Genomic DNA, 17,526 nt, shown 5'->3' with positions numbered 1-17,526 from the left:
TTTTAGCCACTTCTAGCAGTTCCAAGGACCCAGTAGTTCTCAGGGCCTAATCTCAGCAGTGCTGGGGAACATGCAGTACTGAAGATAGAACATGGGACTTCCTGGATATAAGGTATGTGCATACCACTGAATGTTACTCCAATTCATAGAGTTTGTTGTTTTCGCCCTATTAAACTGGGAAAGACTTCATTTAATTTGATACGCTTTATGTATATCAAACCAATGTGTTTGGATATCACTATGAAGCCTGAAATATGACCTATGATGTTGCTAGTGTCTATAATAAAAAAAAATCACACTGCTACCACCCAAGGAAATATTAAGACTTAAAAAGATAAGTAATTGGGGTCAGAGAGATAGATCAGGGGCTAGAATGCATGGCTGGCATTACTGGGGCTCCAGGCTCAATCCGAGCACCACATGACCTCATGCACACCACCAGAGGCATTCAATGCCACTGGATATAGTTATATATAGTGTATAGTCGCTATTATTTGTTTCTTTTTGGCGTTTTTATTTTAGGGGGGGCTACACCCGGCAATGCTTAGGGGCTACTCTGTGCTCTGTGCTCAGAACCACCATCTGTCCTGTGTTGACCTATCGCTGTGCTATATCTCTCCAGCCCATCTTTTTTTTGTTGTTTTTGAACCACATCTGGCAGTACTTAGAGGTTATTCTTGGCTCAGTGCTCAAGAGTCTCTCCTGGCAGGGTTCGGGGAACCATTTGGGATGCCGGACATTAAATCTGGGTCCATCATGTTCCAGGGAAGTGCCCTACCAGTATACTATGGCTCTGGTCCCTATCATTTGTTCTTAAAAAGAAAAAAAAAATATATATACACAAAAAATATATATATACACATTTTTGGGGTCTATATAAAATATCAGTGGATATAAAACAAGGGCTGAAAATAAAAGGCTGGCTAGATGGTAGAAAAGTGATTAAGTATCAGTGTAAGAAAGACTTGTTGTATGTCTTCTATAATTTCTCAAATTTGAAACATGTTTAGTTCAAAATAGAGAGAACTGGAAAGATTTACCTCTGAGGTGGTGCCCAAGGTGGATCTCAATAATCTGCACCACCACCCATGGAATTCATACTCTCTCAGCTCCCTCACAAACGACAGTTGGTCTATATAAGCAATCTCTCTCTCTTTTCTCTCTATCCCTCACCCCCTCTCTCTTCTCTTTTCTCTCTCTCATTCTCTCTCTCAGCCTGCACCCCTTGGGCCCTCTGGTGCAGGTAAGCTTTCAAGTACCTAGGGCCTGGTCTCCATTCATTCTGCAGCCCCTGAAAATCTGCGGCAGAACTACCCAACCAAATCACCCCTAGTTCCAACCTATCACAAACTATGCAAGGACTTAAATATTTACTGGTTTCTGACGTTTCTTTCTTTGTGACACTCTCTTTAGAGGGTTGGGATTCCACCTCTACTGGGATGGGAGGGACTGTGGTGTTGGTGATGTCGGTGATGAAACTCGGGTCACACACATAAGTTTTACATATAAACACACCATACCATTTGGGCCACAGTCTAGCCACTGTATACTGTCTTACATAATAATACATAATAGAAAGCTTTCATTTCTCTTGGGCCTTTAGGCTAAAAAAAAAAAGATGCCCAACGACTTGAACAAAGACAGAAACAAATCACTTTCCAAAGATGAACTGCAGAGATGAAGAAATCCAAGTTCTAGATATTTGAAGGCCGGCCGCGGGCCACAAAATGTTGTAGGGGCCGTGAGTTTGAGACTCCTGGTCTAGAATAAGTAATCTAAACTATGGACACATGCATAAAGTTGCAGAACATGAGAGTAATGAAAAGAAGGTGCTAAACAGAAAAATGAAAGGGAGCTGGAATAGAGAACAGCTCTCAGATACCCAAATCTAAATCCAGGCTCCACCTTCCTTGTGTGACCTTATGCAAGTGACTTAACCTTACTATTTCCCTGGCTTCCTGTCCATAAAACAAATAATTCCAGGATTTTCCACAGAAGGTTACTGTCAGCAGTCACTCTGTACATCTTTATATACACATTTGTATGTACACACATATGGACATTGCCTAAAGCAGTGGCTGATACATTGCTACTTTATTTTTCCAATTATTTTCAGTTTTAGTGATGGTATAAATATATTTAGCTTCCCTCTATAGTTCTCTAATGTCCATTATCAAAGAAATTAAACAGTTATACTCCAAGAGAATATACAATTGTATCCAATTACAGGGAAGAAAAACATGTCTAGAGTCCAAAAGGGCTCTAGAATCTAAATTAGTGATAGATTAGCAAACCACAACACGCAAGTTTCTCATTAACAACATTTTCTACATTTTTAAAGAGCTGCAGAACAAAACACAACAAATTCATGGAAGATTAAACATATGCAAAGCTAATATTGGCTATCTAGCAAAGAAAAAGTCTCCCAGCCTTTGAAGATAAGATAACTAAAAGCAAGACAGAAGTAGAAAGGAGAGCAACCTGCCTGTAGGAGGCAAGTTTTGAACTGTCAAAATCAGTAGACTTGGAGGGATTCTGGCCATCAAGAATCCTTCTGGCAAATAAAGTGCCCACTGGTCCTCTTTCCACTCAAAGAGCTCTCAGCAAGAAAGAACTCAGGATTCAGCTTTCAACAGGAATTCCTCTCCAGCAATCTCTTTTCTACCCTTTTCCAGAGATTTCCTGCTTCTTCTCTCTCTTAAGTCAGTGGAGGGGGGGGAGATATATGTCAAAATTCAGGATCTATTCTCTCTCTCTCTCTCTCCCTCTCCCTCTCTCTCTCTCTCTCTCTCTCTCTCTCACACACACACACACACACACACACACACACACACACACACACACACACCCAGTTAGTCAGAAAACTTCCTCCCTAAATCTCTCAAAACTTCCTCCGGAAAACCTAAGTAACATTAACTGTTGGGATCCTGAGGATTCAGTGACACTGCCTGAGAAGTGACTTCCCTTCAGAAAAGGCCATCCGATTCAGGTCCATCTTTGCAGCATACAAAAACCAAAAAGACAAAAACCAGCTTATGGGGGGGGGGGGAGCGCAATTGTACAGCAGATAGAAAGGTTGCCTTGCACACTGCTGACCCTGAGTTCGATCCTCGGCCACAAGCCCAGCCAGGAGAGATCCTTGAGCACAGACAGAGCCAGAAGTAAACCCTGAGCACTGCCAGGTGCAGCCCAATACACACACACACACACACACACACACACACACACACACACACACAGCTCTTAATCAGCAGTCTTGATCGAAATCTCTAGCACTAGATGGCCAGGGGAGCAATCACTTCTTTTTTGCAACACACACACATCCCTCTTGATAAGCAGTTAGTGTTGGCTCAGTACTACTGACCAAGGGAGAAATCACTTTTTTTTTTGCACACACACAGACAGCTCACTCCTTTTTTGCAACACACACAGAGCTCTTGATGAGCACTTAGTGTTCAAAGACTCTAGTCCTACTGACCAAGGGAGCAATCACTTTTTATTTTGCACACACACACACAGAGCTTTACTTCTTTTTTGCAACACACACAGGGGCAATCACTTTTTTTTTCTCACACACACAGACAGCTCACTTCTTTTTTGCAACACACACAGAGCTCTTGATGAGCACTGAATGTTCAAAGGCTCTAGGACTAGCTGACCAAGGGAGCAATCACTATTTTTTTGCACACACACACACACACACACACACACACACACAGCTTTACTTCTTTTTTGCAACCCACACACAGGGGCAATCACTTTTTTTTTTTGCAACACACACACACACACACACACACAACACTTAGTGTTCAAAGGCTCTCATACTAGCTTGACCAGCCAGGGGAGCAACCACTTCTTTTCATGTTTTGGGGCCACATCCGGCTATATAGGCTCAGGAGTTACTTTCAGACTCTGCCCTGAGGAATCTTCTTAGGGGGTGGGGGGAACCCCACGATCTGCCGGGGATCGAACCCGGGTGGGCTGCGTGCCAAGCAAAAGAAAGCAAGAGCAAAGCGAGTGAGTGAGTGCCTTCCCTTCAACTCTGAGGATGTCTCTGAGGATGGACCAGGTCACCTTCTGGATTCTGCAAGGAAAAAAAAAGAATAGAAGCTTCTAGAAAAGAAAAGGAATCTGCAATGGAGTTATGATGAAGAAGAAGCAAGCAAGTGTGAGGAGAAAGCCTGGCGCCGCCTCGTCGCCTCACCTCGGCTCGCCTCTCCTCCTCACCTCAGCGTCTCCTCTGCTGCGGGCGAACGTCGGACCTGACAGAAGACACCCTGCGAAGGACCCCCTCGCCTGTGCGCGGAGGCGGCTTTCCTGGGCTGCCCGTACCACCGCCTGATCAGAAAGTCCGCCCTCCTATTAGGATTTCCCATTGGTCTTCCCTATTTTTGCTCAGGCAGTTCGTCAGGCGCCTATCCGAGGACCCCCGAGCTGGCGAAGCCGAACTGACAGGTCTCGCCGAGCCGTCGGGGCGAGTTCTGCCCCCCCTTCGAAGGACCCCTCCCTTCTCGCCTCCGTCCCGTGAGGGGTCCTTTCGGGGCTGCCCCGTGGAGCGCCTGATCAGAAACCCCGCCCTCCTCCTAGCTCTTCCCATCGACTCCTCCCTATTTCCGCTCAGGCGGCTCGACGGACGCCTATCCGGGGACGCGGAGGGGCAGAGGCAAAAGTCTGGCGCAGCTTCGCGACTCCTCAACGCTCTTCTCCCACACACACGCTCGGCCGCACTCGTCGTCCTCCGCCTCAAGATGGTGGCCTCGCGGGCCATTGGCAGCCTCAGCCGCTTCAGCGCTTCTCGGAGCCTCCGTGCCGCCCCAGGTGAGGCTCAGAAGGGGCGTCGAACCTGGAGTTGCAGAGCAGCAACATCGCCACGGCTTGGCCCCGTCCTCACTGACCTCCGTCGGCGCCTCGAGGCCTCAGCGCTCGTCGTCGCCGCCTGTGGAGGAGTCAGCGCCTCAGCGCCTCACAAGGCTGTTTTGGGGTGCTCAAGGAGTCAGCGCCTCACAAGGCTGTTTTTGGGGGGTACTCAAGGGGCCAACCCCTCAGCGCCTCACAAGGCTGTTTTGAGGTGCTCAAGGGATCAGCGCCTCAGGACGGCTGTTTTGGGGTACTCAAGGGACCAACCCCTCAGCGCCTCAGGACGGCTGTTTTGGGGTGCTCAAGGGGCCAACCCCTCAGCGCCTCACAAGGCTGTTTTGGGGTGCTCAAGGAGTCCACCCCTCAGCGCCTCAGGACGGTTGTTTTGGGGGTGCTGCGCCCCCCAAGAAGCTCTTCCTCCGTTGCTCCAGGCTCTCCACATTAGCTGCTATGTCTCTGCGCTGCTGCGCTCAAGTGTCTCCTCCTGTCACTTAACTCCTGCTGGTTGGTGACCAGGAGTTGTGTGTGTGTCCCCCATTAAGTGGGGAGTCTAGGAGAATTTGGCGGTGGCATCTCTTTTATGCAACTCTGCACCTTCAGCTGCTTCTTGGATCACACGACATGGCCTTGGCACAAGACGGTGCCACTATGCCCCCTTTGTCTTATTTTAGTGATTTTAGTTTATTTTGGGTTTTGGGGTCATACCCCACTGTTACCCCTGGCTCTGCGCTCAGAAATGGCTCCTGGCAGGCTCGGGGGGGGGGGGGGGAACCCTATGGGGATGCCTGGGATCCGAACCTGGTCAGTGCTGGGTTGGCTGCTTGCAAGGCTCTCGAGCTATCGCTGTGCTATATCGCTCTGGCCCCCTCTAATTTTATTTTATATATAATATATAATAATGTGATTATTATATTAATTATTTAACTATTATAATTATATATATTGGTTTTGGGGTCCCACCCAGAAGCGCTCAGGGGTTCCTCCTGGCTCTGCACTCAGAAATCGCTCCTGGCAGGCTCGCTCAGGGGACCCTCTGGGATGCCGGGATTCGAACCACCGTCCTTCTGCATGCAAGGCAAACGCCCCCCACTCCGTGCTATCTCTCCGGCCCCTCTAATTTTACTTTTTAAAAGATAACTTTATTTAAAAAAAAAAAAAACAACTGCATTTCTAGTCAAAGCTCTTGCAGTTCTTAGTCCAGCTCAGTGGTTGCAATTTAGCTTGGGGGGGGGGGGGTCCAGCGGCTGGCTGGAAGAGGCATTTTTAGCATTTTTGGTTTTATAGGAAGGAAACTCTAAATGGAAGAGGTATTTAAAAAAAAAAAAAAAAGACGTCAATAGAATTAAATAAGATCCGCTGGAAGAATTCTTTCCAAGCTGGTTGCTGACCTCTGTGCTGTCAGTTTTGAAGGGTCTTTATTATTCTCTGCACTGGAACTGTTAAGAGGATTTAGGTGGGTGTCAAGGATTTTTCCTCTCCGAGCATCTCTGGCAGAACGTGACTGTTCTATACTGTCCTTAATCCAGGTCACTAAAATAGAAGCCGGATTTGGAAGAGCCTCCAGCTTTCTGAGCCCCCTGAGGGGGTAGGCAAAGCTCTTTCTTTACTCGAAGTGCTGAATTTGGAGTGGTCCAGATTTTTTTCTTTATTTTTTTTCTCACTTTCACTAGTTTTTTCCCTTTACCTTGGGCCTGTGGTTTGAAACTGTGTGAACCAGTTCTCATATTACAAAAAACTGAAATATAGGCTGGAGAAAGGGCTTGAGTAAAAGAAGTAAAGAATGTGACCGCCTACAGTTAGTCTTACCTATAGATTTTTTCTATTTCCTCCATTTATTAACACACATCCAATCCGATGTATATTTATGAGCTTGACTCTAAGGTCCTTGTTAACAGACTAGTAGCGGATCTATGGCTGAGCTGGTGGGTCATGTGGTTTCTGGCCACTAATGATCTGTGACTTTGGACAAATCTTTTAACTGGGTTTTATTTTTCTCCCTTGTCTGATGAATGAAACTTGAGGTTTTCTTTGACTTGAAGAAGAATATGACAAAGCAGTTAAAAGCATTAGAGCTGAGTTTGTCTTGGATTTGAATTTAACTCTCTGCCTTTTTACCCTCTGGTGACCTTGGACAGTTTATGTCTGCTTCCTATGTCTGTTTTGTCATTTGCAAAATTTATGTAAAGCTCCCGGTGTTAGCTACTTTTAACTCTTTCCTGCCCTGAAAAACTTTTTTTTTTCCTGTGAACCTAAGAACTTTTTTTACATGTGCAGTTTTACATGCGCAGTTAATCTTAGTTTTTAGTTTTTATAGAAATATAAATTACAATTTTTTAAAAACCCATATGAAAATATGGTACCTTCTTGTTACTGCTCTTTTTAAGAGTTCGTGTATTTGGTGAAATTGTCCAGAAAATGAATTTAAAATTTCCCACAGCTCAGGGTTGCCAATTAGACTCAACAAATTTGTCCTTCACCCCGAAATTCTTTGCCAAGCTATTGCCAAACATTGAATGAGATCGTGACATTTTCTGCTGGACATCGGAGAAACATTAAGTTTCTCCTGAAACTAATATGCAGTTCTTAAACTTTTAACACATAACCTGTCTTAAAGACACTGTCATTCTGAACATGACTACAAATAAAAATCCCTTCTTGATCAAACTAGCCTACTTAACTCCTACCTTAAATTTAAACTTCTATATAAGAGGTAAAAATGACTTTTACAGGAAATGGTTTAGAGGAAAATCCCCTTAGTATATGAGTTCCCTAATATGATAGTCATATCACATTAGTCCCTAATTCTATCCTTTCTTTGGGGCTCAATCTTGAGAAAAACTGTTGTTAATAACTAGTTAATAAATTGTTAATAAGTAGTCACATTTTCTCACTTGAAATTTGTGTTCGTAGAATGCAGTTATACTCCACTATTTTAAAGAGTTTTTTTTTCTTGACTCAATTGAAGATAATTAAAAAGTAGGTGAAAGGTTTCTGTTTCATTGGCATAGGTAGATATAGGCCAAAGTTCACCGGTAGCTCTTAAATAAGCTCTACTGATTGGGCTGTGGGTTAGACTTCTCCCTCTCATTGACTGTGTCTGGAATACTTTTTTAAGCATGTCTGTGTGATTACTGATTTTCTCACTTTTTTCTCTATTGATTTAGGGATTTTCTTGTTTGTTTGTTCGTTTGTTTCGGGGTCGTGTGTGTGTGTGTGTGTGTGTGTGTGTGTGTGTGTGTGTGTGTGTGTGTGTGTGTGTGTGTATCAGAGTTAGGTTAGTGGATGAGTTTAAAATGGGGGGCAAGGGTGTGTGTGTGTGTGTGTGTGTGTGTGTGTGTGTGTGTGTGTGTGTGTGTGTGTAACAGAGTTAGGTTAGTGGATGAGTTTAAAATGGGGGGCAAAGGGGCCCAGAAATATAGTAGTGCAGCTGGGTGCTTACCTTTTCAGGTGCTTACCTTGTTCCATCTCCAGCATCACATATGGTCCCCTGAGCTGACCAGGAATGATCTCTGATGTGCAGAGCCCTAAATAACACTGGATGTGATCCCACTACCACCACCCTCAAATGTTTAAAATGCCTTAAACTGTAAGGTAATAAATGGATGCCAACCTAACTCAAGTATTTGGTTTTCAAAGATTGAGGACTGGAGTGATGGTTTTGGTGGTTAGGGTGCTCGCCTTGCCCACAGCCAACCCGAGTTCAGTCCTTGGCATCCCATAATGGTCCCCAATTTCCACCAGGAGTAATTCCTGAATATAGAGCCAGGAGTAACCCCTGATCACTCAAGCCTTGCCTCCCCCCCCCCCCCTATTTAGATATCCTTACCCACCTTACCTCTTCTCCGTTTTGTTGTTTATTTGTTTTGTGGGGTTTTGTTTTTCATTTTGTACCACACCCTGTAGTGCTCAGGGATTTACTCCTGGCTCTGCATTCAAAATCACTCCTGGCAGGTCAGGGGACCATATGGGATGCCAGGGATCCAACCCAGGTCGGCCTCATGCAAGGCAAATGCCCTACCTGCTGTGCTATGGCTCCAACCCCTCTGGTTTCTCTTTTGCTTGAGCGTTTTTCTCTTGTTTGCGTTTATGATTCTGAGGTTTCTCTTGTTCTCCTCGTCCTTCCATCCTTGCATTCCACAATCAGTCCATTTTCCACTCTGACACCCTGACCAGCTAGAACCATGTTCTATTCCCAGCTCCCTTTGAGCTAGACAGCAAGTTTCTTTTCATCCCATTGCTGTTTCCATGGCCTCAATTATCTCTACTAACTGGAAAAGGATTTTCCCCCAATAAAACATCAGATTGCCTGTAGCCTGAGGATCTGCACTCCACAGGCAGAGCATCCTTGTCTTTTTGTTCATCTCAAGTATGTAGGTAACAGCAGTACAAGGAACACAGTTGTTAAGAGATAGACTACAAGAGATTGCACTTCAGGGCCTGGAGAGATAGCACAGCGGCGTTTGCCTTGCAAGCAGCCGATCCAGGACCAAAGGTGGTCGGTTCAAATCCCGGTGTCCCATATGGTCCCCCGTGCCTGCCAGGAGCTATTTCTGAGCAGAGAGCCAGGAGTAACCCCTGAGCATCGCCGGGTTTGGCCCAAAAAAAAAGAGATTGCACTTCAGTTGTAGAAAACTCCTGTAGAAGATGCTAAAGGCTAAAGGGATTAGAGGACAGAAAAAGCAATGTTCAGCTGCTGAGATCTGTGTAGATACAATCTCATAAAGCTTTGAGGAAATGTTGGGATTGATATAACTAGGAAGAGCAATGAATACCTGGCACAGAATCCAAGGACTGGACAGGCAAAGAAAAGAAACCAGTACATTGTTATTGGTGAAGTTGAGGCTCTGGGGACTGATGTGATGATGCCTGGCTTCTGGCCTCCTCGGCTTGATGCAGCCTTCTTCCTTACTGTTCTTTTTGGCCATGCTGTACTTTTATTCCTCCCTAGAAGACCGCTGAAGACAGCAGACGTTTGCTTATGGCCATTCCACTAGTTCAGGGGTGGCGAACAGGATTTTTACCCTCGCTCAAAATGGCAAAATGCATATGTTTAATATATTATTGTTAAAATTATGTGCTTTTGTGTGAGTGTTCGTCTGTTTTGGCAGATCACTGCATGGTGTGGCTCTCTGACTCTCACAGTTTAAAATTTTGGCTCCTGCACTAGTCAATGATAAAGTTGCCAGACTCCACTCAAGTGCTTTGCTTTGAATGTAAATGGAACCTTGGATTGCTCAGAGACGACATGTGTACAGCAGCAAGCATTCTGGTCCTAGCTACTGAATCTTGGTTATTGTTTATTCAAAGTTTTATTTAAAGGAATCAAAGGGGAAAGCGAGAAAGAGTGACCATTTTTTGTCATATCTGTTATTTTCTGTGATTTCTCCCTTCTCTAAGCAGTTGCAGGGTAGAGACAGCGAAACACCTATTGTTGAAGGACCCAGAAATAACCCCTGAGCATTCCCATGTGTGATTCCCCAAACCTGATAAATAAGTCATGTATTTTGGCAGACCTTAAAAATCCATTCCAAATATACAGCCAAACCTAAGATTATGAACAACAGTTGGGTTCTGTTATTCATGGTAAAATGAGGCCAACTCTTGGATTCTTATCTGGAATCTCAAATTCTGAAGCAGATGAGTAGGTGCAGAGGGACAATCACACCGGCTGGAGAGATTTAGCTGCTGAGAAGTTATGAGGGATTTTTATCTTGGCAATAATTGACAGCATTTTTTTTGTGGTTGTGGTTTGGGGGTTTTTTTGTTTGGTTTGGTTTGTTGTTTTGGGTTTTTTGGGGGGGTCACACTCAGCAGCACTCAGGGGCTACTCCTGGGTCTACGTTCAGAAATTGCTCCTGGCAGGCTCAGGGGACCTTATGGGATGCTGGGATTTGAACCACTGTCCTTCTGCATGCAAGGCAAATGCCCTACCTCCATGCTATCTCTGGCCCAATTGACAGTTTTTTTTGTTTTGTTTTGTTTTGGTTTGGTTTGGTTTTTGGGCCACACCCGGCAATGCTCAGGGGTTCCTCCTGGCTGTCTTGCTCAGAAATAGCTCCTGCCAGGCACTGGGGAACATATGGGACACCGGGATTCGAATCAACCACCTTTGGTCCTGGATTGGCTGCTTCCAAGGCAAACGCTGCTGTGCTATCTCTCAGGGCCCGATTGACAGCATTCTTAAATCAGCCAGGCACTCCACACTTTGAAATTAGTTTTGAGGCTAATTTTGAAATTGGGTTTTTCGTCCAAGACAATATGGATACTAGTGTTACTCAGGTGCAATCTGTGTCAACAACAGGTTTTGAAGTTTTTAGGGAAGGAGCAGTAGTTCATAGTCTGAGTGTATGCAGGGATGTGTCTTGAGTTCAACTGGGAATGACACCCCAGGCACCAAACCAGGAGGAACCCCTTGAGCCCAGCCAGGTATGACCCCAGAATCAAAAAAGAAGGAAAAAAGAAGTTTCAGTAATAATAAATAATACAGCCAAAAACAGGTATAAATAGGAGATACGTGGAGTAACATTAGCAGGTTTTTATTTGAATTGATATTGCTTTAATATGTCTTTCTGGGGCTTGAATGATAGACAGTGGTAGGACGTTACCTTGCATGTGACTGACTGGGATGGGACCAGGGTTTGGTTCCCAGCATCCTATATGGTCCCCCGAGCCTGCCAGGAGCGATTTCTGAGAGCAGAGCTAGGAGTAACCCCTGAGCACCACTGGGTGTGACTGCCCCCCAAAAAAGCAAAAACAAATTTTTTGCTGGGAGCTGGAGTGATAGTACAGCAGGTAGGGCGTTTGCCTTGTTCATGGCTGATCGGGGTTTAGTCTCTGGCACCTCATATTTGCCCCAGAGCACCTCTAGGAGTGATTCCTGAGTAGAGCCAGGAGTAACCCCTGAGCATCACTGAGTACAGTCCCAAAACAACAATCAACAACAGGATACAGTGTGTAGGGAGCTTTTCTCGCATACTACCAACCTGGGTTTGATCCCTGGTACTCCATGTGGCCTCTTAAGCGCTGCCAAAAGTCACCTCTGAGCATAGAGCGAGGAGTAAGCCCTGGGGCAATATGACCCAAAAAACGAAGCTAACAACAGCCACCAAAGAAACCTTTCTGGATGTGTTTTGTGTATCCTAGTATTTTAGTCACTAATATTAAGGAGTGGGTTCTAGGCATTTACGTATTTGTGCTGTCAGGGATCAGAGCCAGAATCTCACTCCTGCAAGACTTCATTTCCAGCTCTGGTTTAAGGTTTTTTGTTTGTTTGTTTGTTTGTTTTGTTTTATTTGTTTTTCGGGCCACACCCGTTTGATGCTCAGGGGTTTCTCCTGGCTAAGTGCTCAGAAATTGCCCCTGGCTTGGGGGATTGAACCTCTGTCCTTCCTTGGCTAGTGCTTACAAGGCGTCTAGACACCTTACCTCTAGTGCCAACTCACCAGCCCCTGGTTTAAGTTTTTATTTTGATGAGTTTACACGCAGTGGTCCTCAGAGAGTACCCGAGCAGACCCGTGCTCCTGCATGCAGTGTGTGTAGGCCAACCTGTTGAGCTATCTCCCTGGTCCCATTTTTATTTTTTAAAACCAGTGTCCTATGGTAGTTGAACAAGATTTGAAGGAGTTAAAGAAGAATGCTGGAGAAATGTTTAGACCGGATCTGTGACTAACAGGCAAGGGGGGGGCCAAGAACTGACTGTTCCTAAAGTTTGGAAAACTTACTGACCAGAACCATGTGAATACTGCTTAGCAATACAAAGACGAACCCTCCGTGCTAGAAATGCTGTAGAGGGTTGGCCAAAGTAAACTGGGGAGGCTTTCTCTCCCCCTCCATTCACTCCCCCCACCCTTAATTCTGTCCTGAGTTCAGTTTGATTGACCCCTTGTTGGGACTTTCTCATGGTTTGTTCAGAAATTCATCTCATCGTTATTATGGTAAAGTTTAACTACTGAAATAATTAGCAAAGTAAGTAGTGAAGAAAGTAGTAATTGCCGGGCCGGAGTGATAGCACAGCGATAGGGTGTTTGCCTTGCTGGATGGATCTGGGTTTGATTCTTGGCATCCCATATGGCCCCCCAAGCCAGTAGTGATTTCTGAGCGCAGAGCCAGGAATAACCCCTGAGCACAGCTGGGTGTGTCCCCCCTTCCCCCTAAAAAGTAGTAATTGTCTGTAGAGTATTCATGATGAGTGCAACATAGACTTCACCAGTTAAAGTGTAGGGCAGGGGAGGTAAAAACTCGAAGGGCTGGAGCACTGGCCAACTTGCATAAGCTCCAGTCATTCCCCACAGCAACACCTTTGCAGCACTGCTGGAGAGGCCCCAGAATAAATATCAAAAATGGTATGAGGTGTACTAGAGAGTTGATAGTAGCTGCCACTGTCCAAGGATAGTGCTTTGGCTGACCCTGGAAAGTATGGTTCTCCAGAAAAAGGCAAGAGAACATGGCTGGTGAATATAGTGGTACTATATGAGCTGTATATGGGATAATTTGGAAGTGATCTTCTGTATTGCTTTGTAGATTCTGTTTCTGAAATTCTGAATGTATTTATTACCTGTTGCTGCCCTAACAGAATTCCACAACCAAATATATGGTAGTAGGGCAAGTGGGGCCTCCCCAGTGTATTGCTCTGGGGCTGACTGATTGGCAGTACTAGGCCATACCCTACTCAGGCTGTTGCCAGGCCTGGCGGTGCTGGGGGATGCAGAGCTGCAGTGAAGGGTCATAAGACAGAGCTTGCACATCCTATATTCCAAGCATGTGCCCTTTGAGCTACATCCTGGCCCAAAATAGTGTCTAAAGGGATATAAATTTGTTATCTTACAGTTGGGAATGGCAGAAGTTAGTCATCTTCCTTAGACTGAAGTTAATGTTGGATTCTCTGAAGGAGAATTCTTTTCTTTGCCTTTCTGGTTTCTTAAGGCTGTTTCCTTGGCTTTGCCTCCTTCAAAGCAACATGGCCCCAAGTCATCTTGCTGCTACCGCTAAGCGACTCTTTGCCTCTGTTCCCCGTATGACTGCTGTGAGTCACCCTATAACATCCTGGATATTTCACTGTACCGAAGTCAGCTATTAAACATCCTTAATCCGGGGCTGGGAAGGTGGCACTAGAGGTAAGGTGTCTGCCTTGCAAGCGCTAGCCAAGGAAGGACCGCGGTTCGATCCCCCAGCATCCCATATGGTCCCCCTAAGCCAGGGGCGATTTCTGAGCACATAGCCAGAAGAACCCCTGAGCGTCAAACGGGTGTGGCCCAAAAACCAAAAAAAAACAAAAAACAAACAAACAAAAAAACATCCTTAATCCCATCTGCCACATATCCTAGCATTTCTTGGAATACAAACATCCTTAGAAAACCATTTTATTTATTACCTATCACATTTACCAGCCAAAGAATCAAACGACCTGATCATGAAAATGAAAAATGCTGTATTCTTCACAATAATGGCCTAGAATATATTTTAGTTGTTAGAAATTCTAGCTGTGTTACATTTATAATGGGTAATGCAGAAAGTCTCTTTTGTGGAATAAGTTTGAAATACATTTTCCTTACAGGTTATATTTGTCGCAACTTCAGGGGCTCCTCTGCTTTGCTAGGTGAGTTTGGCTTATTGATACTCTTACATAGCTTTTTAATTCATTTCACCTTAAGCATGTTACAAATAAAATTTTTTTCTCTATTTTAGCCAGAACTCATATTAACTATGGACTCAAAGGAGATGTGGCAGTTGTTCGAATTAATTCTCCTGATTCAAAGGTATATAATTTAATTTGCCTTCACAAATCCAGTCTTGATGGGGAAAAATAAGATAACTAAACTGGTAGTAATCTTATATGAATTTATATTTTTGGTAGTTTTATTAGTTACTTTGACAAATTGCCCAGTGAAGCCAGTTTTCTGAGTCACAGTTCTTTGTTTAGTTCAGTTCCTTGTTCAGCTTTAAGTGTCAGATTAATGTCAAGGAAAACTAACTTGGTGATCATTGACAGTATTATGAATCACTGTGACAAAAATAAAATTATCTAAAAGAAAAAAACTAAATTTCTACTAAAGAATGAGGGCCAGGGACCAGAGAGGTACCACAGTGGTACGGCATTTGCCTTGCACTTAGCCAACCCAGGATGGGTTGAATCTCGGCATTTTATATGGTCCCCCGAGCCTGCCAGGAGCGATTTCTGAGTGCTGAGCCAGGAGTAATCCCTGAGTGCCACTTGGTGTGCCCCCCCCCAAAAAAAAGAGGGCCACTTTCCTTGCACGCTGTCGACCTATGTTCGAGCCCCAGCATTTCATATGGTTTCTCCAAACATGCTAGGTGTGTTCCCTGAGCTTGAAGCCACAAGTAGGTAGGTCCTGAGCACTGCTTGGTGTTCCCCATACCCTAAATCCTCCAAAATGAGGAATTAACTTTTGAGCACCAAAATATAAATTTAGGAATGAAAATTCACCTCTCCTTGACAGGATAAGATCAGTATGGGCTTAAATATGATATCAGTAAATGCACTTTCTCCTTTGGATGGCTGAAGGCAGGTGCAAGCTTGCTTTTCAGCTTCCTCAGGAACTTCACACAAGGAGCACTTCACACTTTAGAGCCAAATTCTGTTGGAAATGGAACTTCATTTGATTTGGTAACTTCAGCAGAGCATGCAGTAGTGATCTGTGCTTTTAAGAGCTTCCCCTTTCAAAAATTGATGTACAGATTTCATATTCAGAAGTCAGTCCTACATCCAGAAACCTTGATATAGTAGGAGCACCTAGATGAAGAGCCTGCCTTTCCCCTTCACTAGAATAGGGGCCAGAGTGATAGTATAATCGGTTGGGTTTTTGCCTTGCATGAGGCTGACCTGGGTTCTATCCCTCACATGCCATATCCCATATAGTCCCCACAAGCACAGCCAGAAGTAATTTTTTGTTTTTGTTTTTGGGTCACACCAAGAGATGCCCAGGGGTTACTCCGGTTCTGTGCTCAAAAATTACTATTAGCAGGTTGAGGGATGCTGGGGATTAAACCCGGGTTGGCTGTGTGCAAGGCAATTGCCCTACATGCTGTGGTATTACTTCAGTCCCCAGAAATGCACTAACACCTTATCATTGCCAGTGTGACCCCATAAACAAGAACACAGAGCTAGAGTAAATATGTTTTTGGTTTTGGTTTTTGGGTCATACCCAGCAGCACTCAGGGGCTACTCATGGCTCTACACTTAGAAATCGCTCCTGACAGGCATGAGGGACCATATGGGATTCCGGGATTCGAACCACCGTCCTTCTGCATGCAAAGCAAATGCTTTACCTCCATGCTATCTCTCCGGTCCCTAGAGTAAATGTTAATGATCACTGTCCAAGGATTCAAACTTTGGAGTGGTTTCAGATTAAGTTGAACATTGTTCCTGAACACAAAAATAATACATGCTGGGGCTGGAGAGATAGCACAGCGGTAGGGCATTTGCCTTACATGCAGCTCATCCAGGACAGAGAGTGGTTTGAATCCCAGCATCCCATATGATCTGGCATACCTGCCAGGATCCATTTCTGAGGGCAGAGCCAGGAGTAACCCCTGAGCGCTGCCGAGTGTGACCCCAAAACAAAACAAAACAAAACAAAAAAACATGCCTACCTAGGAAATTTTAAATATAAAGAAGAAAATAGCAAACTCCCAAATAACCATTGTTAGCATTTAATCTCATTTCAACAAATATTTACAACATTGAGTCTCCAGTATGTCGTTTTAATTCCTTCTTTAATGTAGCATTTTATTGTTGTTTTATTCCCTTGCCAGTAAATACTTTATAAATTTAGTTGTAGCTTTTATATGATTTAGGACCCTGGGCCTTGTGAATACATTTCGTAAAACAATTTAGGAGACCACACCCATCAGTATGCACTGTCTGTGTACTTAGGGATCACTCCCAGAGTGCTCAGGGGACCATTTGGGGTGCCAAGAATTGAAGCTGGGTTGACCGTGTACAAGGCTAGTTCACTTCCTGCTCTGGGCCCAGATAGACCTATTTTAAAGAGAACTGTATTAATACTTGTTCTAGGGTGCCTAAACAGAAAGTTCTTGGGTTCCCCCTGTTCCCACATGGCACACCCTTGTTTTCTTTTCTTTTTGTTTTTGGACCACACCCGTGATGCTCAGGGCTTTGCACTCAGGAATTAACTTGCATTAATTAATGGGATTCCTGAGATCAAACCCAGGTCAGCTGCATGCAAGGCCCTTCCCCACTGTGTGATATATCTCTCTGGCTCCACACCTTTGTTTTCTTACTCTAGCAGCATATTTCTGCCGTATAAACATCTTTCCTATAGTTAGAATACATCTGGTATATTCTGATACTTTGAATTTAAACCCTCCAATTTATATGTATTTTTCCTTTGCAGGTAAATACACTGAATAAAGAATTGCAGTCAGAGTTCATAGAAGTAATGAATGAAATATGGAGTAACGATCAAATCAGAAGCGCTGTCCTTATCTCCTCAAAGCCAGGCTGCTTCGTTGCAGGCGCTGATATCAAGTAAGTTTCCAGAAATTTGAACTGGCCTTTTTTTCTTGGCAAATGATTTGTCCTTCAGTATCTTCTTCCTTTCTCTTTATTTTCACGGTTATGATAAAGCTGCTTCTTAGATAAACTATGCTTACATAGTTTATGGTGAAGTATACCCTTTCGTACCCTTT

The 17,526-nt window shown here is 44.4% G+C and overlaps 2 protein-coding genes across 2 annotated transcripts in view; one reads left to right on the top strand and one right to left on the bottom strand.

Annotated features, from left to right (window-relative positions):
- The window catches only part of HADHB (hydroxyacyl-CoA dehydrogenase trifunctional multienzyme complex subunit beta), a 43,279-nt gene extending 38,936 nt beyond the window's left edge, over nt 1–4,343 (bottom strand). Inside the window, exon 1 of the mRNA XM_049784481.1 lies at nt 4,228–4,343. The gene's annotated coding sequence lies outside the window, so the exon portion shown is untranslated. The remainder of the gene's footprint in view (nt 1–4,227) is intronic.
- A 106-nt stretch (nt 4,344–4,449) lies between these two features.
- HADHA (hydroxyacyl-CoA dehydrogenase trifunctional multienzyme complex subunit alpha) overlaps nt 4,450–17,526 on the top strand; it is a 55,280-nt gene continuing 42,203 nt past the window's right edge. Inside the window, exons 1-4 of the mRNA XM_049784472.1 lie at nt 4,450–4,818; nt 14,411–14,452; nt 14,542–14,612; nt 17,232–17,365. Of these exons, the coding sequence (XP_049640429.1) occupies nt 4,749–4,818; nt 14,411–14,452; nt 14,542–14,612; nt 17,232–17,365 (317 nt within the window). The 5' untranslated portion in view covers nt 4,450–4,748. The remainder of the gene's footprint in view (nt 4,819–14,410; nt 14,453–14,541; nt 14,613–17,231; nt 17,366–17,526) is intronic.

The sequence above is a fragment of the Suncus etruscus genome, chromosome 12, assembly GCF_024139225.1.
Source record: "Suncus etruscus isolate mSunEtr1 chromosome 12, mSunEtr1.pri.cur, whole genome shotgun sequence".
NCBI lineage: Eukaryota > Metazoa > Chordata > Mammalia > Eulipotyphla > Soricidae > Suncus > Suncus etruscus.
The sequence above is the reverse complement of the archived record's forward strand: the minus strand, read 5'-3'. Positions and strand labels throughout refer to the sequence as shown.